The sequence below is a fragment of the Somniosus microcephalus genome, chromosome 9 (assembly GCF_052327205.1).
Source record: "Somniosus microcephalus isolate GS21.2 chromosome 9, FLI_Smic_1.0, whole genome shotgun sequence".
NCBI classification, from domain to species: Eukaryota; Metazoa; Chordata; class Chondrichthyes; order Squaliformes; family Somniosidae; genus Somniosus; species Somniosus microcephalus.
Window position 1 is genome coordinate 103,077,689 of NC_140995.1, and position 24,927 is coordinate 103,102,615.

Below are 24,927 nucleotides of genomic sequence, written 5' to 3' on the forward strand. Positions count from 1 at the left end.
TAGGAGTGCCTAAAAATGTATGTGGCTACGCGAATAATACTGTGTTTAAATTATTGTATGTTTCTGCTCGAGACAAGGGGTTAATGAATAAGTTTCTTTTTCCTGGAGGTTCGTATTAGAATGAGACAAAATGTCTTCAGTTAGTTAGACTAGATGAGGCATAAACATTCCACACAGCGGCCCACAGGATGGCCTTGTCTGCCATATCTGTTGTTTGTAAGTTAGGATTTTGACTTTGTTAATGTATCTTTAATTTGGCCAATGAAGACTCAACCTCTGTTTCTTCCATTATTACTAATAACCATATTATAATGCAAAGGTAGAATTTTAGGTTTATTTAGCAGAACTACTTGTGAAGAAAATTAAAAGTTAATTAATATAGAAAGACATAGAATAAAGTGAGATAGCGACTGGCTGAAGTGGGACAGCTCTGGCTTGGGCCTCTTGATTGAAAGGGTACAAGGCCAGGCCTAGTACCAACTGTGCCAGGGAGGATGGGGACAAAGAGAGATAGGACGAATTCTAATGGAGGAACCTTCAAAATGTAAAAACAAGAAAGATAAATTGGCTGAGATCATGAGACACCTTTAGGGGAGGGCTTTCATCTAAGAATTGAGACAAAGAACTCGATGCCCAATTGGGTACTAAGGTTTATGGGGAGCCTCTATAGGTTAAATGGTCTTGTCAATAATTTGGCTTCAGGCCCACCCCTAAAAAGAGAATAAGAGCAACACCCTGAGGGCTTGCCCACACAGACCGTGGAGGGAAGAGCTAAACAAAAGTTGGGCTGGTCGAACGCTCTTTTGAGAGTGATCCCATGCTCACCAACTCGGAGGTTCTGGACGAAAGGAAGAGAGGCCGCAAATCAGAGAACTGTTCACACACACCAGCCATCTGTCCGATCGGGTCCGGTATCAGCTGCTTGTCACGGTCGTATGTTTTTGCTGTATTACTAGTTGATATACCTATCAATTCCTCCAATAAAAGGCGAAGAGTTACGAAGGTGACTAAAGGTTTTTATTGACTAAATAACAGAGCCCACTCTCGTGGGTGATCCGATCCAAGCAGGAGGAATACCAGCCAGTCGCTCACCTTTATACCTGGCCTGGTGGGTGGAGCCAAGGCGGAGTCGGCAGTGGTCATCCCAGGTATAGCAGTGTGGCAAGAGGCGACCTCGTACCGTGATACAATAGTGGTCAGTGATACAGTTATAACGAACAGTGGTGAACAGTGCTAACTACTAACAGTGATACGATAGTGAACGTGGTTTACCACATTCACCCCTTGTTTAGAATTAAGTCCGGCGGGGTGAAGTGTACTACCAATTCTGGTAGGTCAGTCTGTCCGGAGGCTTCGTAAGCCTCTCCGATCGCCGCAGCGGTGGTGTTGCCTTATCCGGTGCTGGTGCCTTATCCGGTGTTGATGCTGGTGTTTGCGTGGTCGGCGAGGGCTCGTGGGGTTCCGGCATGCCGTCTACCTGGACTGAGGTTGGGGGGGGTGGTGGCGGTGTTTCCGGATCGGCTGAGGGTGCGAGGTCTCGTAGGGAGACAGTGTCCTCCCGCCCGTCTGGGTACGCCACGTAGGCGTACTGGGGGTTGGCGTGCAGGAGGTTCACCCTCTCGACCAGGGGGTCCGTTTTATGGGTCCTCACGTGTTTCCGCAGCCAGACCGGCCCCGGGGCGGTCAGCCAGGTTGGTAGAGTGGTTCCCGTAGTCGACTTCCTGGGGAAAACGAACATTCGTTCATGGGGGGTGGTGTTAGTGGCCGTGCAAAGTAATGACCGGATGGAGTGCAGCGCTGTCGGGAGGACTTCTTGCCAGCGGGAGGTTGGGAGGCCCTTAGACTTTAAGGCTAAGAGGACGGCCTTCCATACCGTCGCGTTCTCTCTTTCCACCTGACCGTTACCTCTGGGGTTGTAGCTGGTGGTCCTGCTTGCTGCAATACCTCTCTCTAGGAGGAATTGCCGGAGTTCCTCGCTCATGAAGGAGGAGCCCCGGTCGCTGTGTATATAGTTCGGGAACCCGAACAAGGCGAAGAGGGCATTCAGGCACTTAATGACCGTGCTACTGGTCATGTCGGGGCAGGGGAAGGCAAAGGGGAAACGGGAGTACTCATCAACGATGTTGAGGAAGTACACATTACGGTCAGAGGACGGGAGGGGCCCCTTAAAGTCGATGCTCAGGCGCTCGAAGGGGCGGGTGGCCTTGATCAGGCTTGCTCGGTCCGGCCTATAGAAGTGCGGTTTGCACTCCGCACAGGTCTGGCAGTTCCTGGTCATGGTCCTGACCTCCTCGATGGAGTAGGTCAGGTTGCGGGCCTTAATGAAATGGTAGAGTCTGGTGACTCCGGGGTGGCAGAGCTGGTCGTGGAGGGTCTGAAGCCTATCGATATGCGCGCTGGCGCATGTCATTCGTGAAAGGGCATCAGGGGATTCGTTCAGCTTGCCTGGCCGGTACAAGATCTCATAATCGTAGGTGGAGAGCTCGATTCTCCATCTCAAAATCTTGTCATTCTTGATTTTGCCCTTCAGCTTGTTATTAAACATGAAAGCCACCGAACGCTGGTCGGTGAGGAGGGTAAATCGTTTGCCTGCCAGGTAGTGCCTCCAGCGCCGTACTGCCTCCACGATCGCCTGGGCCTCTTTCTCGACCGACGAATGTCGGATCTCGGGGCCCTGTAGGGTCCTTGAGAAGAAGGCCACTGGCCTCCCCTCCTGGTTTAGGGTGGCGGCTAAGGCGAAGTCGGATGCGTCGCTCTCCACCTGAAAGGGGATGGACTCGTCCACTGCGTGCATCGTGGCCTTGGCTATGTCTCCCTTAATGAGGGAGAAGGCCGCGCACGCCTCCTCCGTGAGGGGGAAGGAAGTGGCTTTCAGGAGGGGTCTGGCTTTGTCCGCGTAATTGGGTACCCATTGGGCATAGTAGGCGAAAAGCCCCAGGGTTCTCCTAAGTGCTTTAGGGCAGTGGGGGAGGGGTAGCTCCATGAGGGGGCGCATTCTTTCTGGGTCGGGGCCGATGATTCCGTTCTCCACTACGCAGCCGAGGATGGCAAGGCGCGTGGTGTTAAACACGCATTTCTCCTTATTGTAGGTGAGGTTCAGCCGTTGGGCCGTACGGAGGAATTTCTCCAGATTCGCGTCATGTTCCTGCCGGTCGCGGCCGCAGATAGTGACGTTATCTAGGTAGGGGAATGTAGCCTGCAGTTCGTTCTGGTCAACCATCTGGTCCATCTCCCTTTGGAAGACCGAGACCCCATTAGTGACACCGAAGGGGACCCTAAGGAAGTGGTATAGGCGCCCATTCGCCTCGAAGGCGGTATACTGGCGGTCCTCAGGGTGGATAGGGAGTTGGTGGTAGGCCGACTTCAGGTCGATGGTCGAGAATACTTTATACTGTGCAATCTGATTGACCATGTCAGATATGCGGGGGAGGGGGTATGCGTCCAGCTGGGTATATCTGTTTATGGTCTGGCTGTAGTCGATGACCAGGCGGTTTTTATCGCCGGTCTTTACGACTACGACCTGGGCACGCCAGGGGCTGCTGCTCCCCTCGATAATGCCCTCTTTCAGGAGGCGCCGCACCTCAGAGCTAATGAAGGCTCTGTCCCCGGCGCTATACCGCCTGCTTTTGGTAGCGACGGGTTTGCAGTCAGGGGTAAGGTTAGCAAACAGAGAGGGTGGCGGGACCTTGAGGGTGGAGAGGCTGCAGGTGTTACGCGGTGGGCGGTTTAACGTTTGCTGGTTGTTGACTGTGAGTGGGGGGAGGGGTCCACCGTATGCTAGGGTTACGCTTTGGAGGTGGGATTGGAAGTCCAGCCCTAGTAGGACGGCAGCGCAGAGATGGGGGAGGACGAGGAGTTTAAAGTTTTTATACTCCGTGCCCTTAACCGACAGGGTCACGACACAGTAGCCGCTGATGTCCGTGGCGTGGGACCTCGATGCCATCGAGATTCGGCTGCGCGTTGGTAGGACAGAGAGGGAGTAGTGGCTCACCGTGTCTGGGTGGATGAAGCTCTCCGTGCTTCCGCTGTCGAACAGGCAGGTCGTGGCGTGGCCGTTCACTTTGATGTCCATCATTGACTTGGACAGATGGTGCGGGCGGGCTTGGTCCAGGGTGACGGAAGCTAGTGTGTAGCTGAGCGAGTCGTTGTCATCTGCGGGCGAGGCGGTCGGGCGTGGTGAGTAAAATGGCGTCTCCCACGAGGTAGGGCCCCATGAGGCACTATTGGGGTCGGTTGCCTTAATCAAAGATGGCCGCCCCCATGACTCATGTGTGGGGATGCTGGCCTCAGTTGCCCTAAACAAAGATGGCCGCCCCCATGACTCATGTGTGGGGATGCTGGCCTCAGTTGCCCTAAACGAAGATGGCCGCCCCCATAGTTCGCATGCGGCACTGCTGGCCTCTGAGGATCCGCTCCTGCAGGCCTTGGAGAAGTGGCCTTTCTTCAGGCAGGTTTTACATATGGAGTTCTTGGCTGGGCAGCGCGACCTCGGGTGCTTCTCCTGGCCACAAAAAAAACAGCCGGCGGCCCGATCGCGGATGCCCGATGTCGGGGCCGGTGCCGGGGGTGGCGGGGCCTGTCGGGTCCGGGATGCCGACGCAGAGGTAGGTCCCGGGGGCGGCGCTGGGAAGGGTGCTGTGGTAGGGGTCGGGCCCGAGTCCCAGGGTCGCGAGCAGTACCTGGTGAATGCTTCCTGATCTTGGTGGGCCACTTCCAGGGAGATAGCGAGGGCTTCAGCTTTTTCCATGCTGAGGTCTTTAGCTTCCAGCAGTCTTTGCCGTGAGTACTCGGACCGTAGGCCTTTCAGGAATGCGTCGCGGATATTATCTTCAGTATTTTCGGCTGCCGACACCGATTTAAACTCACAGTTCCTGGCGAGTGCATATAGCGCCTGTGAGAATTCGGCTACTGATTCTCCTGGCTGTTGCGGCCGTGATCTTAGGAGGTGCCTAGCGTACATGTAGTTTACCGGGGTCCGGTACTTCTGTTTCAGCAGGTTGATGGCGGTCTCGTAGGTAGTCATGTCCTCGATGAGAGTGTATACTCTCGGGCTCAGTTGTGCCTGCAGGACACTTAGTTTGGATGCCTGAGGGACGCTGGATTCTCTCAGGTATGATTCGAAGCAGACCAGCCAGTGTTTAAAGTCTGCGGCTGAGTTTGCTGCTCGTGGGTTCAGGTCCAGGTACGGCGGTCTGAGGGCTCGCAGCCAAGCTGGCTGGTGTGGCTGTGCTCCTGGGAGCTGCGCTGGTGGCTCCTCCGCCGGTTGTGACTCGTTGTCGGACATCATTAAATTTAGTCAATAAAATTGATATACCTATCAATTCCTCCAATAAAAGGCGAAGAGTTACGAAGGTGACTAAAGGTTTTTATTGACTAAATAACAGAGCCCACTCTCGTGGGTGATCCGATCCAAGCAGGAGGAATACCAGCCAGTCGCTCACCTTTATACCTGGCCTGGTGGGTGGAGCCAAGGCGGAGTCGGCAGTGGTCATCCCAGGTATAGCAGTGTGGCAAGAGGCGACCTCGTACCGTGATACAATAGTGGTCAGTGATACAGTTATAACGAACAGTGGTGAACAGTGCTAACTACTAACAGTGATACGATAGTGAACGTGGTTTACCACACTAGTGTGTTATATTCCATCCTAAACTCCGATTAAACACAAGGACCTAGAAATTCAGTTGGCGCCGCGCCAGGGCTTTAGCGCCGGAAATTTAGCGCCGGCGCTAAGTCCCCCTGCGCGCGCCAAAAATTCAGTAGCGCCGCGCCCAAACGGCTGCCGGCGCTACAGGAGGGTGTCAGCGCCTCGAAATGGGCGCTGACTGCCGCATTGCGGCGCAATTCCGGCGCTGCGGCACCTGATGCGGTGCGGCAGGCTGGGGAAGTGCAGGCCTCCTCCTTCAGTTAAGGAGGAGCTGCCTGCACCCGCCCGCTGGCCGTTGAAATCTTGAAAAAAATGAGCCCGGCACCTCGGAGAAGTGCCGGGCTCGCAGGCCAGACGCATCTGTTCCGCGGGGGGGGGGGGGGGGCGTGGAGGAGTCCGGGGAGGGAGGTGCGGGCAGGCGGCCGGCGTGAAAGCGGCCGGCCGCCGCGCGACCTTAATGCGCCGGCGCTAACTCGCGTAGGACTCTGCTGAAACATCGTTAGTTGCGGCTGCCACGGGCGAGGCGGCCGCAACTCAATTTCGGCGTTGGGGCCCGTCACCACGGCAACCGGGACGCTGCACACGCCGATGACGTCATCGGTGCCGGCGCAGCGCAACCGGTCTAACGCCGATGGCAGGGCCCCACTGAATTTACAAACCGGCCATAACTCCGGCGCTAGGCCCTCTAGCGCCTCAAATGGGGCGCTAACCCTACTGAATTTTCAGCCCAATATACCCACCATATTGGTTTGCACTCGATCCTGTTTACCAAAGATACGCGAATCTCTACAGGAGGAAATAGCAGAGGCTCTGACCATCATTTTCCAATCCTCTCTGGCTACAGACTTGGTGCCGGAGGACTGCTAACGTTGTACCGCTGTTTAAAAAGGGAGAAAGAGATAGACCAAGTAATTACAGGCCACTCAGCCCAACCTCGGTGGTGGGCAAATTATTGGAAAAAATTCTGAGGGATAGTATAAATCGTCATTTAGAACGGCACGGATTGATCAAGGACAGTGAGCATGGATTTGTTAAGGGAAGGTTATGTCTGACTAACTTGATTGACTTTTTTGTGGAGGTAACAAGGCATGTTGATGAGAGTAGCGCATTTGATGTAGTCTACATGGATTTTAGCAAGGCTTTTGTGAAGGTGCCACATGGCAGACTGGTCAGAAAAGGGAAAGTGGCAAATTGGATCCAAAATTGGTTCGGTGGCAGGAAGCAAAGGGTAATGGTCGATGGGTGTTATTGTGATGGAAAGCTGTTTCCTGTGGGGTTCCACAGGGCCCAGTACTAGGTCCCTTGCTTTTTGTGGTATATATCAATGATTTAGACTTCAATGTAGGGGGTATGATTAAGGAGTTTGCAGGTGATACAAAAATTGGCCGTGTAGTTGATAGTGAGGAAGAAAGCTGTAGACTGCAGGAAGATATCAATGGACTGGTCAGGTGGGCAGAAAAGTGGCAAATGGAATTCAATCCAGATAAGTGTGAGGTAATACATATGGAGAGGGCTAACAAGGAAAGGGAATACACTATAAATGGGAAGTGTAGAGGAACAGAGGGACTTTGGAATGCATGTCCACAGATCCCTGAAGGTAACAGGACAGGTAGATAAGGTGGATAAGAAGGCATATGGAATACTTTCCTTTATTAGCTGAAGCATAGAATATAAGAGTAGAGAGGTTATGATAGAACTGTATAAAACACTAGTTAGGCCACAGCTAGAGTACTGCGTACAGTTCTGGTCACTACATTATAGGAAAGATGTGATTGCACTAGAGAGGGTACAGAGGAGATTTACGAGGATGTTGCCAGGACTGGAGAAGTTTAGCTCTAAGGAAAGACTGGATAGGCTGGGGTTGTTTTCTTTGGAGCAGAGAAGGCTGAGGGGAGACTTAATTGAGGTGTATAAAATTATGAGGGGCCTAGATAGAGTGAATAGGAAGGACCTATTTCCCTTAGCAGAAGGGTCAATAACCAGGGGACATAGATTTAAAGTAATAAGTAGAAGGATTAGAGGGGAGCTGAGGAGAACTTCTTTCACCCAGAGGGTGGAGGAGGTCTGGAACTCACGGCCTGAAAGGGTGGTAGAGGCAGAAACCCTCATCACATTTAAAAAGTACTTGGATAAGCACTTGAAGTGCCGTAACCTGCAATGCTACGGACCAATAACTGGAAAAAGGGGTCAGGCCAGATAGCTCTTTTTCAGCCGGCACAGACACGATGAGCCGAATGGCCTCCTTCTGTGCTGTAAATATTCTATGATTCTATGAAATAGGGTCCCTTGATAGCTCAGTGGGAAAGACCCCCATTTTGGTGGCCAGGGTGCTGCATTTGCGTTCAGCAAACCTATGCCACAGCAACACTTGCTTTGAAGTGCGCACATGTCATTTAAGATGATGATCAGATTCGCCTATAATGGCTGCTGCAATTAATAGCTTGCTGACATTTGGGTCTCTGAATTATCTTGTGCAAATATTAGTGGTATACAAGTGGGTATGAATTCCTTAATCTGCTATTTCGATTGAGGCATTGAGTAATTCAAAGATCTTGCTGTCCAAGCACACAGATGAAAATGGCTAGACAGTGCCCATGGAACCATACCACAGTATGACTGAGTGCCTTCACAAGACCCGGCAAGAAAACTGGATGCGTAAAAATAGGTTTTCCCACATCATTCCAACTATGCAGCCATTGATTGATTGCAGCGTTTACGGATGAGGAGCACATATGGAACTACAGAAGCTAACAGCACTGGAGGATTCAGCCCATCGTGTCTATGCTAACTTATTTCTAGAGCAATCCAAACTAACTCCACTGCATACAAAAGCAAAATACTGCGGATGCTGGAAATCGGAAATAAAAACAGAAAATGCTGGAAACACTCAGCAGGTCAGGCAGCATCTGTGGAGAGAGAAACAGAGTTAACGTTTCAGGTCGATGACCTTTCGTCAGAGTTTCATCAACCTGAAACGTTAACTCTGTTTCTCTCTCCACAGATGCTGCCTGACCTGCTGAGTGTTTCCAGCATTTTCTGGTTTTATTTAATTCCACTGCATGCTAACCCGAATATCTCCGGAGTTTTTGAAATGTTCTAATACTCCATAGTTTTGATTGCTGTTGTCAATTTGATATACCTATCAATTCATTCCATGAAAAGCGACGAGTTAAGATAGTAACTATAGGTTTTTATTGGCTAAATAACAGAGCCCACCCTCGTGGGTGATCGGTTCCAACAAGGAAGAATACTAGCCAAGCAATCACCTTTATACCTGGGCAAGCAGGCGGAGCCATGGGCGGAGTCAGCTGAGGTATGCCTAAGTATAACAGCGTGTGAGGCAAGAGGTAACCTTGTGTAGGTGATAACAACAGTGTAACAATAACAGTGGTTTACCACACAATTAAAAACAAAAAACACATTTTTAAAATACGTCTGCATACAAATGTTTATATGTAAACGTTTTTGTGAAATTCTTTCTTTCCTTGATTATGACAAAAAAGCCAATTTCAGGTAGCAGCAATTAAAACTGTTAAGTGGGAGGACAAGAACCAGGTTAAGGTTCCCCCCGCCCCGACACCTACACACGCTTTTGGTGAAATCATCCAAGCAGGCCCGTTTCACCAAGCTCAGATCTGGATTCCTGAACAGCTGGTATGAGAACAAACAAAATGTGACATAACATTATTGCAGAGAGTCCCGATTGCGGCACAAATGAGTTACATCATTATCCGAAAGTGTTTCACAGATGCAGTACCACATGGCTACCACTAGAGAGCAAGCAAACACAGCCATGGTGCCCTCCAACAATTGGTTTCTGTTAAACAGGATGGTCTTGAAATTGGCTAGAATACACAAATCAAAAGACAGCCTTCCATAAATAGCAAACTTCTCAGTGTTCTTTAATATATATTCATCAATTACTAGTCAGCAGGTCACTAAACAGAAGTTTAGAAATATATACACTGGACGGCTCACAATCTCACGATAGATTCTCACAGATACAATTTCAGTCCTGGCTTGTGTAGTGTATGTACCTTTAAGAAGAGAGCTACTTTTACAGCTCCTGTATACTGTAGTACTGGCAGTGACCACACCTGTATATAAACCCTGAGTAGGGGCCTGTACTGTTAGTTTTTAGACTACCCTCATCCAGTAAACACCTGTTGATTGTTAATCTGCAGTCTCCATCTATTTATTGAAGAACACCATACCTTAAGATTCACGGATTTAACAGTGGCGACGAGGTCGATTCGAACCTACCTGCAACTCTGCATTTCCTCCCAGGGATTCGCTCCTGAAGGACAGTGGAAGAAAGTCGAGGCCAGAAGCACGGGCGTCGACCACGAGCAACCGCCCAGTCATCCGGCAGAGAGTGAGCATCGCAGGGGAGGCTGTTGAGAGCTGGGCTTGGTTCTCCAGCCACGACGATCCAGCAACAGGCTGGCAACAGGTACGGCGCAGACCCTTCCGGGACAGCGGCGGCTGGAGCCGACCGACGGCACAGAAAAGGCCGAGCAGCGTCGACGGGGTAAGAGAGAGGGTAAAGCGCACAGGGCGCAGCCGGGGGTTGAAGACCGAGCGGCGTCGACGGAAAACAAAAAAAAAGAGGGTAAAGCACAGCCGGGGTTCAGGACCGAGCGGCGGCAACGAGAGAGGCGCACAGGAAAACGCGCAGAGCGCATCCAGGGCTCAAGGGCTGAGCAGCGTCCGTGGGGGAAGAAAGGAAGCGCGGGAGACGCCATTTGAGCTGCGGAGAAGGGAGAGCGCAGGAGACGCCATTTTTGAAGCCGCAGCGGAGAAGAAGGGCGCGCGCGGGAAGAAAGGGAAGCGCGGGAGACGCCATTTTGAGCCAGCGGAGAAGAAGGGAGAGCGCGGGAGACGCCATTTCAGCCAGTCTAACCACACCCAGGGATGCCGAAGAGTGGCAGTGTCACAGCGTTCGACAATGAAGTCGAAGATTGGGCGACATATGTGGAACGCATTGAAGTGTACTGCAAGACGAATGAAGTGCCAGATGCCAGGAAAGCACTGGTATTGTTGAATTCCATGGGTTTCAAAAACGTATGGCTTACTGCGAAACCTAGTAACCCCAGAGAAGCCAGTGGATAAGGATTTCGAAAGCATAGTGGCAATCCTACAGGACCACTTAAATCCCACACCGCTGCCGATAGCAGAAAGATTTAAGTTTCACAAAAGGAACCAGCATAAAGACGAAAGTAATGCTGAGTATTTAACGGAACTGCGCAAGATATCGAAACACTGCCAGTTTGGAATGGGACTAGCAGATACGTTAAGGGACAAGTTTGTGTGTGGGCTTCAAAGTGAAGGAACCCAGAAACGGCTTCTATCAGAAAAGGATCTTACGCTGGACAAGGCTTTCAGCATGGCAGTATGACACGAAGCAGCCGCACGGGGCGCTGCAGAGATACAACGGAGACCGCAAGAATATGGCACAAATGAAATGTCATATGGAGCAGTGAAGTGTTATCGTGCGGCAGAACAACACACGACCAGAAGGATTGTTGGTTCAAGGACCAAGTGTGCAGGCAGTGTGGAAAAGCAGGACACATAGCAAGAGTCTGCAGGTCGGGAAAGAAAACCAGCAGCATGAAATCTCCACAGGAGAAGTACAAAAAGGTACATAAGGTGACGGAGAGTAGTTCAGATGAACAGAAAAGTGATACAGACTCCGGAAGCAAGGAGCTGGGTTGTCTGAAACTACATAATGTAATCAAAATGGAGGATCACCAAACTATCTGGGTCACGCTCAAGATAGACGGAGTCCAAGTGAAAATGGAATTGGACACAGGATCAGCCCTAACAGTCATAAACCGAAGGGACTACAAGCGGCTATTCTCACATATACCCTTGAGAGATACAGAGATTGTCTTGAAGACGTACACGGGACAAAAAGTCTACCCCAAAGGAAAAATAAGGGTGAACGTGATATACAACGGCAAGGAAACACTAAAAATGGATCTATATGTATTGCCAGATGGAGGACCACCACTACTAGGACGTGAATGGATCCGGAAGATACAGTTAGATTGGCATTTCATACAGGCACTGACGGTAGAGGCCAAAAAGGATGACGACGTCACACCTGGACGACTGTCAAAAATGCTAACTGACACACAAGAAGTGTTCCAGGAGGGACTCGGAACACTAAAAGGCATAACAGCGACGATCAAAATAGAGGAAAATGCAAGCCCAAAGTTTTTATTGAAGGCCAGACCGGTGCCTTATGCGATCCGCCCAGCCGTCGAAGCAGAGCTGGAAGGTTTGGAACGTTCAGGAGTACTGTCCAAAGTGGACTGGAGCGAGTGGGCTACACCCATCGTTCCTGTAATGAAGAGGTCGTTGAGTAATACGCCTGGGGAACCAAAGAAGGTTCGCATCTGTGGGGACTTTAAGGTGACAGTGAAGCCAGTCCTTCACATGGTACAATATCCGCTTCCGCGGATTGAAGATATTTTCGCCTCGCTATCTGGAGGAAAACGCTTCACTAAGATTGATCTGGCCCAGGCGTATCGGCAAATGGAGGTAGAAGAAGCCTCGAAACAATACCTCACGATCAACACGCACAAAGGTCTCTACCAATACAACCGGCTGGTGTTCGGGGTAGCATCAGCTCCGGCTATTTGGCCAAGGGGCAATGGATCAAGTCCTGCAAGGGATTCCAGGGGCCCAGTGTTATTTGGACGACATCCTGGTCACGGGCGAAAATGACAGTGATCACCTCGCCAACCTGGAGCATGTGCTCACTAGATTGAAGGAATATGGGCTACGAGCTAATCACCACAAATGCGAGTTTTTCCAGAAGCAGATCTCGTATTGTGGCCATGTTATTGATGAAGAGGGGTTACATAAGTCCCCTGAAAAGATTGAGGCAGTAGTCAAGGCTCCAGCACCGGACAATGTGTCACAACTGAGGTCGTTCCTCGGGCTGGTGAACTACTACCATAAGTTCTTACCAAATTTGTCTACAGTATTACACCCACTGAACACCCTACTGCAAACGGGGGTACCATGGAAGTGGAATGACGAATGTAAACGAGCTTTCCAGAAGTGCAAAGAATTGATCACATCAAAAGAGGTGTTGGCTCATTTCAACCCAGCACTACCAATTCGGTTGGCGTGTGATGCATCACCCTATGGTATTGGAGCGGTGCTGTCGCACAAATTCCCAAACGGGTTGGAGAGGCCAGTAGCCTTTGCGTCTCGGTCACTAACCTCAGCCAAGCGTAACTACGCCCAGATTGACAGGGAGGCCCTCAGCCTAGTATGGGGAGTGAAAAAGTTCAACCACTATCTGCACGGGCAGAAGTTCACCTTGCTGACTGACCACCAACCACTTGTCTCCATCTTTAATCCAAAGAAGGGCGTTCCGGTGATGACTGCGCAACGGCTACAAAGATGGTCCCTTTTTCTAGGGGCGAACCAATATGAAATAGAGTATAAGGGCACGAAACAGCATGGAAACGCTGATGGGCTATCACGCCTGCCACTGCCTACTGCGGAGGAAGTACCAGCAGTGGACCCTGTCGAAATATTTTATTCAACTATAATTGAACGCTTGCCAGTAACTAACGCGGATATAGAGAAGGAGACCCGCAATGATCCGACACTGTCTCGGGTATATGATTTGACGGTGAAGGGATGGCCAACACATGGCGACTCACTGTTGCTGGCATTCTCATCCAGAAGAGAACAGCTGTCAGTATGCCAGGGGACATTGATGTGTGGATCCCGAGTGGTAATTCCACCCAAGTTAAGGGAGAGAGTGCTCAATGAGCTTCACGAAGGCCATCTGGGAGGGGTGAAAATGAAAAGCATTGCTAGGGCTTATGTGTGGTGGCCGGGAATCGATCAACAAATCGAGGACCTAACAAAGAGCTGCTCAGGATGCCAGAAGGTCCAAAATGCACCACCACATGCCCCTCTACACCCATGGGAGTGGCCCTCCTCTCCATGGCAATGGGTGCATATTGATTTTGCTGGTCCATTCATGGACTCAATGTTCTTAATAGCAGTGGATGCGCACTCGAAATGGCCTGAGGTGATCAAAATGGCCTCCACCACTACGGAGAAAACGATTGCAGTCCTACGGACCATATTTGCCAGGAACGGCTTGCCAGAACAGATTTGCTCCGATAACAGACCACAGTTTGTGTCCGATGAGTTTCGGAAATTTATGAGAAGGAATGGGGTAAGGCATTACACATCCGCCCCGTATCATCCAGCCACAAATGGATTGGCTGAGAGGTTCGTACAAACCTTTAAAAAGGCAGTAAGGGCCATGTGCGATGACCACATTCCACTGCAGCATAAGGTGGACAATTTCCTGTTAGCCTACATAAATGCGACACATGCAGTTACCAACCAGACCCCGGCCATGATGTTCTTTAACCGAAGGTTGAGATCTCGTCTGGATTTGCTCAGACCAAATGTACGAAGAAATGTTGAGAATAAGCAATTCCAGCACACCAATGAGAAGCCGACAAGGAGCTTCAATGTAGGACAACCAGTCTTGGCCCGCGACTACCGAACAGAGAAATGGCAACCAGGAACGATATGCACACGGCAGGGGCCACTAATGTACACAGTGGATGTTGAGGAGAACATTGTGAGACGCCATGTCGAACAGATCCTAGCGTCACAAGAACGAGTCAATCCCATGTCTCGCATACCTGGTGATGAACCCGACATACCGGTAGCATCTACCCCAGGAACAGTAGCATCGGAAGCTGATGAACTAACCGACGACAGGGGGCCAGAATCGCCTCCGCACCAAGAGCAAGGCACTCAGGAAAGGCGCTATCCAGAAAGGATCAGGAAGCTGCCCCAAAGACTGAATCTATAAATGGACTATTTCAGTTAATGTGCATGTTAAAAGTGTTAACTGTTAATTGAATGTTATGGTACTGTTAGTCTAAAAGGGGAGGAATTGTAGTGTATGTACCTTTAAGAAGAGAACTACTTTTACAGCTCCTGTGTACTGTAGTACCGGCAGTGACCACACCTGTATATATACCCTGAGTAGGGACCTGTACTGTTAGTTTTTAGACTACCCTCATCCAGTAAACACCTGTTGATTGTTAATCTGCAGTCTCCGTCTATTTATTGAAGAACACCATACCTTAAGATTCACGGATTTAACAGCTTGAATTGGTGATTTCATAGTTTTTAATTTTGAGCTAGCAAAAAAAGATATATATTGAGCCTGCTCGAGGACCCAGTGATCCACGGTAGTCAGACCCACGAGTGACAGGATCCCAAATGAGAGTTTTTAAAAAACAAAAAAGTATGCAGGTTGGCCAAGGGGAACATTGCTGGGGTAGGGTGTGGAAAAATCCCCCACCCACTCAAAGGTGGGCCAAAGCCAAAGTTTCCATGGGCATGGGATAAGCAAGTGCCAGAGAATTACTTTTAGTGGCTCTTCCGCTAATTAGGTATTGCCCCAGACTCTGCAATCGCCGAGATCCCAACCTGCAGATTCTCGGCCCCTTGGTTTTTCAAAAAAGAGGTCCAAATCCTTTTGTGCAGCATCTATATTTTTACCTTTATCAATATTATCAGTTCTGACCATTTTATTTATATCTAACTGTAGGTGAGCAAAGTGAACCAACTAGTGACAATGCATAGATTTTGAAAATTACATTGGAACCTCAACCATCCGTGCTCACGCTATCCATGCTCTCGATTGTCTGAGAAAATCTTCCCAGAACTTGAGGCCAGCCTGTGCTCGGAGAATATGGGAGAGTCATGGATACAGGAGGAGAGCACTGGGTATCAGGCCCAGGTCAGGAGACCAGTGGGCATCATGGTTGGTTGTGACAACAGTAGAGAAAGCAGCAAGAGTCAAGGCTGCAGTGGATGTTGGGACCAAGTCAAGAGAGTGATAGGCATTGAGCCATGTAGAGAGACCAGCAAGTGTCGAGGCGTGTCAGAGTATCAGCGGGTGTCGTGGCTGGATCAGTTCTTTTTTTTTTAAATTCATTAATGGGATGTGGGCATCGCTGGCTAGGCCTGCATTTATTGCCCATCCCTAATTGCCCTTGAGAAGATGGTGGTGAGCCACCTTCTTGAACCGCTGCAGTCCATATGGTGTAGGTACACCCACAATGCTGTTAGGAAGGAGGTCCAGGATTTTGGCCCAGCGACAGTGAAGGAATGGCGATACAGGTCCAAGTCAGGATGGTGTGTGGCTTGGAGGGGAACTTGTAGGTGGTGATGTTCCCATGCGTCTGCTGCCCTTGTCCTTCTAAGTGGTAGAGGTCGTGGGTTTGGAAGGTGCTGTTGAAGGAGCTTTGGCGAGTTGCTGCAGTGCATCTTGTAGATGGTACACACTGCAGCCACAGTGCGCCGGTGGTGGAGGGAGTGAATGTTGAAGGTGGTGGATGGAGTGCCAATCAAGCGGGCTGCTTTATCCTGAATGGTGTCAAGCTTCTTGAGTGTTGTTGGAGCTGCACTCATCCAGGCAAGTGGAGAGTATTCCCTCACACTCCTGACTTGTGCCTTGTAGATGGTGGAAAGGTTTTGGGGAGTCAGGAGGTGAGACACTCACCGCAGAATTCCCAGCCTCTGGCCTGCTCTTGTAGCCACAGTATTTATATGGCTGGTCCAGTTCAGTTTCTGATCAATGGTAACCCCCAGGATGTTGATAGTGGGGGATTCAGCGATGGTAATGCCATTGAATGTCAAGGGGAGATGGTTAGAGTCTCGCTTGTTGGAGATGGTCATTGCCTGGCACTTGTGTGGTGCGAATGTTACTTGCCACTTGTCAGCCCAAGTCTGAATGTTGTTCAGCAGGTATCGTGGCTGGGTCAAGATAGCAATGCGCAACAAACTACATTGGAAGACCAAAGACCATTGGGAGATCAGCAAGTGACAGGACTCAGCAAGGAAAACTTTTCATAAAAAGGCTAATTCCTTCAGATCTGAAATTATTAAGTGAGAATGACTATAAACAATAAAAGTTTATAGACTAACAAAATAAACTTTAAGTACTGGGTAAAAGCAATCTGAATACTGCACAGTGGAACTTCAGTTATTCGCCATTATCCATCGCCCATCATTACGGCAGATAGTTGATATCATCTGTACAGAGCCAATACATCGCATTTCATAATAGCAAAGCAGGTAAAAACACGTACGCAGCAGCCCCTCCATCATCCACCACAATGGAGAGCGGGTGTTGTAACGGGGCGGAAGGATGCTGATGCATAATGGAAATTGCTAGATAATTGAGAATTTTCAAATGTTTTATATGGTATGTGAATGAAATAAGAATACAAATAAATGTAATGTAATCGTATTGGGCTATGTGGTTGATTTATGTTGGGCAGCAGGAGTTTGATGTTAGTCGGATTCACAATGAGACAATGTCTCATGCAAGACTTGGTCGTGTGAAACATCTGGTGGGTAATTAGAAGGGGGATAATCAGTGTGCAGATAATGCAAGTAAAACAACTTTCTAAAAAAAGACAAATCAACAACTGCAGCAATGGTTGAGTATTTTTTATGTACAGATTCACATCACTATTTCTGGAGTCATGAGGATCTGTTTCACTGCCTGTCCAGCTGAGTTATTTGGGTAACTAGCTGCAGACTAGTTGAGAGCACAGGTCACAGATTTCTCACAACACTTTGGTAACATCTCACTCATAAGTGTAGTTCTAAATAGTCAGTTTGGGAGAAACAATGAAGTGAGGATGTGGTAGTAGTTTCAGAAATACTAGAAAAGATTTGAGGACAAAGTACACGAATTAGCTCAAAGTTCAGGAACATTAAAAAGTAATTTGGCTCTGAATTTCCTGCGTGCGGATGCCTCCAATCGGAAAAAATCTAGGCACTTACCTGCTGGCTCCGTAGGTCCCAAGACTTCGATCCTGGGCCTCTCCTGGTCCGCGTGCAGAGGCCCAGGTATCCCAGGAACGCAGGCGGTTCACAAGCGCCCCGGGATCACGTGGGCCATGGGGAACCAATCAAAGAAGGGAATCCCCCTTCACACTTTTGACAGGTCTCTACGCACGGAACTGTCAAAAGTATGAATGGGGACCACATTTAAAAAGTTAAATGTTAAATAATGATTTTTTTTAATTAGTTAAAATTACATTAAATTAAATATTTTAAAAAATAATTTTTTTGAAAAAAGTAATGAAAGTTTTTTTTACGGGGCTAAAAATAATCTTACCTTTTTTAAAAGTATTTTAAAATTATAAATGAGAGAAATTTTTATTTTTTATTTTTAAAGGTTTTCAGCGGGCGGAGGTTGTGCAGAAAGCGGAACTCTCTGCCTGCGGAGGCCCTTCTCCAGGGCAGGTGGAGGATCTGTCAAGCGAATTCTTCGCATGCCTGAAACCGGCACTTGCGAGGCCTCTACGGGTGCGTACACACCTCGGGTCGGAAAATACAACCCAATGTTTTCATGTATTTGCGGATGACATCAAATTGGGGGGGGGGGGGGGAAGGTGGGGGGATAGTCAATACTGAGGAGAACTGCAACAAATTACAGGGGGACATTAATTAACTTGCAGAATAGGCATATAATTAGCAAATGAAGATCAACACAGATAAATGTGAGATATTACAATTTGGTAGGAAGAATAGGGAGGTCACTTATCACTTGGAAGGTGCGAGTCTAAGTGGGGTTGCGGAACAAAGGGATCTCGGAGTACAAATACACAAATCACTAAAAGTTGCACCACAAGTTAGCAAGGCATTTAAAAATGCAAACCAAGCACTGGGGTTTATTTCTAGAAGTATAGAATTGAAAAGTAGGGAAGTTATGCTAAACCTGTATCAACCTGGGTTAGACCACACTTTGAGTACTGCGTACAGTTCTGGTCGCCATATTATAAAAAGGATATAGAGGCACTGGAGAGGGTGCAGAGATTTACAAGGATGATACCAGAAATGTGAGGGTATATATGTCAGGAAAGGATGAACAGGCTCGGTCTCTTTTCTCTTGAAAAAAGGCGGCTGAGGGGAGACCTAATAGAGGTCCTTAAAATGATGAAAGGTTTTGATAGAGTAGATACAGAGAGAATATTTCCACTTGTGGGTAAGAGCATAACTAGAGGTCATCAATATAAGATAGTCACCAAGAAATCCAATAGGGAATTCAGAAGAAACTTCTTTACCCAAAGAGTGGTGAGAATGTGGAACTCGCTACCACAGGGAGTGGTTGAAGCGAAAAGTATAGATGCATTTAAGGAGAGGCTAGACAAGCATATGAGGGCAAAGGGAATAGAGGGTTACGCTGATAGATTTAGATGAGGAAAAACGGGAGGAGGCTCGAGTGGAGCACATACGCCGGCATGGACTGGTTGGTCCGAATGGCCTGTTTCTGTGCTTTATATCCTATGTAACTACAAGCTAAGATGAAGCAAAGTCTTAAGGGTAGAGCAAAAGCTTTGGGTGCTGTGCAAACCGATCCAGAGGGAATGTGAACCGAGATGGGTAAAGTAAGACTGGGGCCTGGCACAGATAAAGTAGTCAAGAACTGAATATAATATTGAAGACCACTGACGCAGGCTTTGTGGCTTTGCCTCAGGGCTATATTCACAAAGTGCATTTGGTGCAGTGGGCTCAAGATTTAATCAGATCAGCCAAAGTGCAGGAAAACTTGTGATGTGAAAATGCTCCCAGGACAACATAAAGGAGTCCATTTCTAAGTACATGTTAACTGCAGAGAACCTCGCTCATTCGTCAGCAATGCATATCGGAGAATCACAATCGTCTCCACCTGGGATTTGCCAATTATGTGCTGGCAAGCGGCAAGGTTCATCACTGTCAGTGCATACTTGGAAAATTTAGGCTAAAACGTGATCAGTTGGGATGATCCAGTGGCAGAAGTACTTCTTATTCCAAGCCATTTAGTGATAGCAAGTGCCCTCAATCTTCTCTTCCACCAGGTACGACAAGATCAACTTACCTGTACCGTTACTGAACAAAAACTTGTATTTATATAGCGCCTTTAACATAGTAAAACCTTCACCACGTAGACTGCAGCAGTTCAAAAAGGCAGCTCACCATCACCTTCTCAAGAGCAATTAGGGATGGACAATAAATTCTGGCCTTGCCAGCGACGCCCACATCCCGTGAATGAACAAAATAACAGACAAAACTCACATGTCTGCAAGTCTTTCTATCTGACAATGGGCTTCCCTTTAAATTAGACACACAGAGCCACATTCTTAGAGCCACATTCTTTCCCTTTTAGATGTGTGACATCACAGGTCTCCGGCTTTCAATGGACCTTGATTAGGAGTGACAGCACGAGCCAACGTGGGCCAGTGTAATGAGGGGCCAGTGTAACGAGGGGCCAGTGGTACACAAGGGTCACAAGTCTCCATTTGAGCAGCTTCCAGGCTATGAGAAGATAAAGGTGCTTTAGGGAAATAATCACCAGAGATCGGAGATCATATATAGGCCAGCCCGCCTCGTGGGAAATGGCGGAGGCCTGCGATCTGGAAAAATCTACGCCCTTACCGGAGGGCTCCCCGGACGCACAGTTCTGCTCCTGGACCTCTCCAAACTCCAAGTGTGCAGGGCCTACGTATCCCAGAGGCGCATGTAGTTCGCAGCGTCCCTGGGATCACGTGGGCCATGGGGAGCCAATCAAGGAAGGGAATCTCCCTTCATATATTTGACAGGTCTTCCTGTCAAGTGTATGAATGGAGATCACCCCAAAAACATAGTAAAACTTTAAATAATTCTTTTTAAAAATCACACATTTAAAATGACTTGAAATTACAATAAATTAAGTACTTTAAACAAAAATTTAATTTTTTGAAAAAAATTAAAGTTTTTTACAGGGCTAAAAATAAACTTACCTTTTTTAAAGTACTGGAAACTTTCTGGTATCCGGCACTGACTGGACCGAGCTGGTGCTGGTCAATCAACACTGCCGGAGAAACCAGCGCTAATGTTAAAACATACGGAGCAACAAACCCTGTTGCTTAGCAACAGCTTCAAAACAGTCGGCGCAGCTTGCAAGCATCTCTGTAGCTAAGCAATAGCTTCAGCGAGACGCTTGCAGAGCCAGGAATGGAGAAAAACAGCAACGAAAAGTAAAAAAAAGTTATCTGAACCGACTCCTGAATTTTGCCGGTGGATAGAGCATTCCGGAGATTTAACCTCCGTTTAAACGAAAGTTTCCTGTATTTTTAAATGATAAATCAGTGGAATTTTTTTTTTAAACTTTTTTTTCCAACTCTTAAAAGCAGGCCTATCTGGGCCAATGTTGGGTGTATAAAATTATCAAATGATGTCCACTTAAACTGAAAAATAGCCAGCAGTACAATTACAGATGTTGTCCTCAGTAACTTTGGTCATGTCGGGGAGAGTTGAGCTGTGTAACATATGGGTCAAGTACTGCTGGGTAGAGGTCTCTCAGTGTTGGTAGTAGTGGGAATAGTTTAAAATGGTGACGACTATTGCACAAGACATGCATTGTCCAATATTAAAGCATATTAGCTCAAGTACAAATTATGGCTCATGTAATGGAACCAATATGTCAGATACACCTAGTGACAATGTAACAAATTAGACCTATTACAAGGTAAACCAAATGAAATCAGCACTTCCCCTCACTGTGTGGAAGCCTTTTGTGGCTTGGAATCTTAATATAGATCCACGGTTTAAAAAAAAATATATACATACAGAGCCGCCTTGCAAGTTAAATACAAACCTCAAAAATAGTCTTTTAAGACTTTGAAGCAGACTAAGGGATTTGCAATCTATATATAAACAAGTTTTCTTTAGTTTTTTCCCCTTAACATGGCAACTTTATTTTAGATAAAAACAACAGGCTCAGATTGCCCACACAGATATTAAAAGCCATACAAAGCACTGTACCACAGTGAAACCTCCAATGGAAAGCTGGGAGAGGCCATTTCAAACTAGAATCATTTCCTGATTACCCCATCATATTTCTGAATAATCCAGTACACGCTCTTTTTCCAAGAATCATAAACACAGAAAATATAGCTCCATGTGCAGAGTCCACGTTCTGCAATGTACTGAAAATTAACACTGCATGCATTTTAACATCTAATGCACTTTATGTGCTGAAATACTGAGCTTAGTGTTAGTAATAACACATAAATGTGTCTCTCCATTAAGAATATAATTTCTGGGCTCCCCCCAGCAGCTCAGCAGGTTGAGCTTGTAAGTAGCTGAGCCAACTGGACCAAGAAGGCCTCTGCACCGAGCACCTCAGCGCCCCTCAATTAGGGAAGGAAAACCCAGCCAGAAATCACACTCCTGATCACTAGACAATGACTCCTGCTTTAAGCGTGCCTGCATTGACAGTGGCTGAGGGCAGGGTTGGACTGGACTGTTTTGTGGACCCGACGATCAAATAACCTGCTGACACTCACTGTCTAGGCTCACACATGAAAGGCCACTTGGACAAGGAGGCACATGGCCCTTATGGAACTATATACCAGCCAGGGAGAGGAAGAAGAGAGGGGATAGCGATACAATTCTAAATAAGCTTACATGCAAGTTTAGTTTTTACTTACACCGTAGTTTGTCCAGGATTTTTCCTCCACACATTGTTGCCAGCATAGCTTTGACTGAGAACACGGTCAACTTCCCATGACCCTCACTGCAAAAGAAAACGGAGTTAGTTATAGTGTGACATATCACTAATTGGTGCAACATTAACTGGACACACACGCCAACAACCATTAGCCTTACTTGAAAGATATCTATTTGCCTGAGAGTTCTGTTCAATTTTTTTCTACTGCAATGTAATTTTAGTAATGAATTTCACTTTTTATTTAAAGAAAATTAACACAACATTGTACAGAATACATTATTAAAACATTTTTTTCCCCATTCCTGAAAGTGCACTAACTGGAATGTTGGATTACGACAAGACCAGAATCAACTATAACAAAAGCAAAGTACTGCGGATGCTAGAAATTATTCTTATTCCAGGATCAACAATGATGCCCCACCCTATCACAGTGGAGTAACAGTACGCACTGAAGAATGAATATTCATTGAATATTGGAGGAGTGGTCACCTAGACAATCTCCTCTGACCTCAAGGGAAACTCCCATATTCCTCCATTGTTCTTCTTTCATATTGAACATTTTTTATTCCTTCAACAACTCTTATGTCCCTATAATTTACAGGGAGGCGGGGAGGGGAAAACCCGGATATACTGGTAACGCGGAAATCCTGCCGGCAGGACCACATTTAAGTTATTTTTCTCAGTTTCCTGGCCGGCAGCCAGCCAGAGGCGCAGAGAGAAGGGAGAGAGAGATTGGAGGGCAAGATCGAAAAGGGCAGAGCGAATATCGGGGGCCTGGGAGGGCAGGGGGAAGAAAGTGAAAGAAAAGCTGGGGGGAGCGGCAGGGGGGGTTGGTTGGGGTCTGATTGCGGGGAGGGAAGCAGGTTTGCTTGAGGGGCCGGGGTAGCAATCCAGCTTCTCCTGGCGCACAAGCAGTGCTGCCAAGGCACTTACCTGCTGGATCTGGCTGTTCTCACCTTCCTACATCTGCCGGGTTTCCTGAGCCCTGGGAAACCCAGCCCGCAGCACTTACATTTAAAATGGGTTTATGATTTTTTTTTAAATTTTAGCCCCCATCCCCCCCACCCCTCCTGGGGGTTTACATTCCCCACTTAGTCTCTTAAAGCCCAAGTGTCTAAAACTTCAATATTGCTCCATATCTGATGAGTCTCTTCTCACACTCATGGACAGGATACAGGCAAGTCCTGATTACGTGGCAGTTGACCTCTCTTTCACTTCTAGCCTCCAAACTCTCTCTCAGCTGTGGCTCAGTTGGTAGCACACTCGCCTCTGAGTCAGAAGGTTGTGGGTTCAAGTCCCACTCCAGGGACTTGAGCACATAAAGCTAGGCTGACACTCCAGTGCAGTGTTGAGGGACTGCTGCACTGTCGGAGGTGCCATCTTTCGGATGAGACGTTAAACCGAGGCCCCGTCTGCTCTCTCAGGTGGATGTAAAAGATCCCATGGCACTATTTCGAAGAGGAGCAGGGGAGTTATCCCCAGTGTCCTGGCCAATATTTATCCCTCAACCATCATAACAAAATAGATTAAATGGTCATTATAACATTGCTGTTTGTGGGACCTTGCTGTGCGCAAATTGGCTGCCGCGTTTCCCACATTACAATAGTGACTCGACTTCAAAAGTACTTCATTGACTGTAAAGCGCGTTGAGACGTCCGGTGAAAGGCCCTATATAAATGCAAGTCTTTCTTTCTTTCTCCATTGCAATATTTGTCTTTCACTATTTTATTGATACCGTTATGGTCAGTGTTCTTATAAACTTTCCAAATACACCATTCTACACACTCTTCTTCCCCCTTCCAATCCCACTGTTGCAATCAAGGCTCACATCACAGTCTCTAACTCAAGACCCTCACATTTCTGGAAGTAGAGTTTCCTCAATTTTCTTCCTTCTACAATTTTTAGCTTTGTTTAAACCCAACTCAGAATCACTAATCACTGCCTCCTAATGATCTTCTCTTCTGCTCTTTTCAATTTTAGTTGTGTCTTGCACTGTCATTCTTGGCCCTTCATCTTAGTTTTCCAAACAAGGATGAGATACCAGTGAGCAGTCAGCACTATTGCAACCACAGTGCTTTTGGGAGAGATGGCAAGAAAATGGAAGGGAAAAAAGTTTTCTCTTTCATGGTCTTTCACCTTCCTTGGCTGCCAAATCTGCTGTGCAGCTTTCAAAATACAAGCAGATCTGCACAAAAACAGCTGTCTGAGATACACACAGTGAAATAGATGGGGAGAAATTAGTGGAAAGGGAAGAAAGAACAAAGTAGAAAACTACCAGTTCTGGCGAAGGGTCATCGACCTGAAACATTAACTCTGTTTCTCTCTCCACAGATGCTGCCTGACCTGCTGAGTATTTGCAGCATTTTCTGTTTTTATTTCAGATTTCCAGCATCCGCAGTATTTTGCTTTAGAAAACTATCGCAGTGTGTTTGGCTGTTCCTTTATTCTAATGGCCAAAAAATCTCTTACAAAGTGGTGGGGGGAGGGTTTAGCAATTTTTGTTCAAAACACTCCCTTTTCAAAGATGAAAATATTTCTTACTGGAAGTTGAAGTGTCAACTTTATCAGTGATATAGAGACCTGTAGTAAACAGTGAGGAGGAGAATAACAGACTTCAGGAGGGTGTAGACAGACTGATGAAATGGGCAGACACATGAAATTTAACACAGAGAAGTGTGAAGTCATTCATTTTGGTAGGAAGAATAAGGAGAGGCAATATAAACTAAA

The 24,927-nt window shown here is 47.6% G+C and overlaps 1 protein-coding gene across 15 annotated transcripts in view; it reads right to left on the reverse strand.

Annotated features, from left to right (window-relative positions):
- Positions 1–24,927, reverse strand: part of dtnba (dystrobrevin, beta a) — a 694,100-nt gene that overhangs the window by 405,787 nt on the left and 263,386 nt on the right. For all 15 annotated transcript variants that reach the window (XR_015079517.1, XM_085996923.1, XM_085996913.1 and 12 more), the window contains exon 5: positions 22,181–22,266. Coding sequence is in view for 14 of the 15 variants with exons in the window: in XM_085996923.1 (XP_085853049.1) it covers positions 22,181–22,266 (86 nt within the window). In the remaining variant the exon portion in view is untranslated. The remainder of the gene's footprint in view (positions 1–22,180; positions 22,267–24,927) is intronic.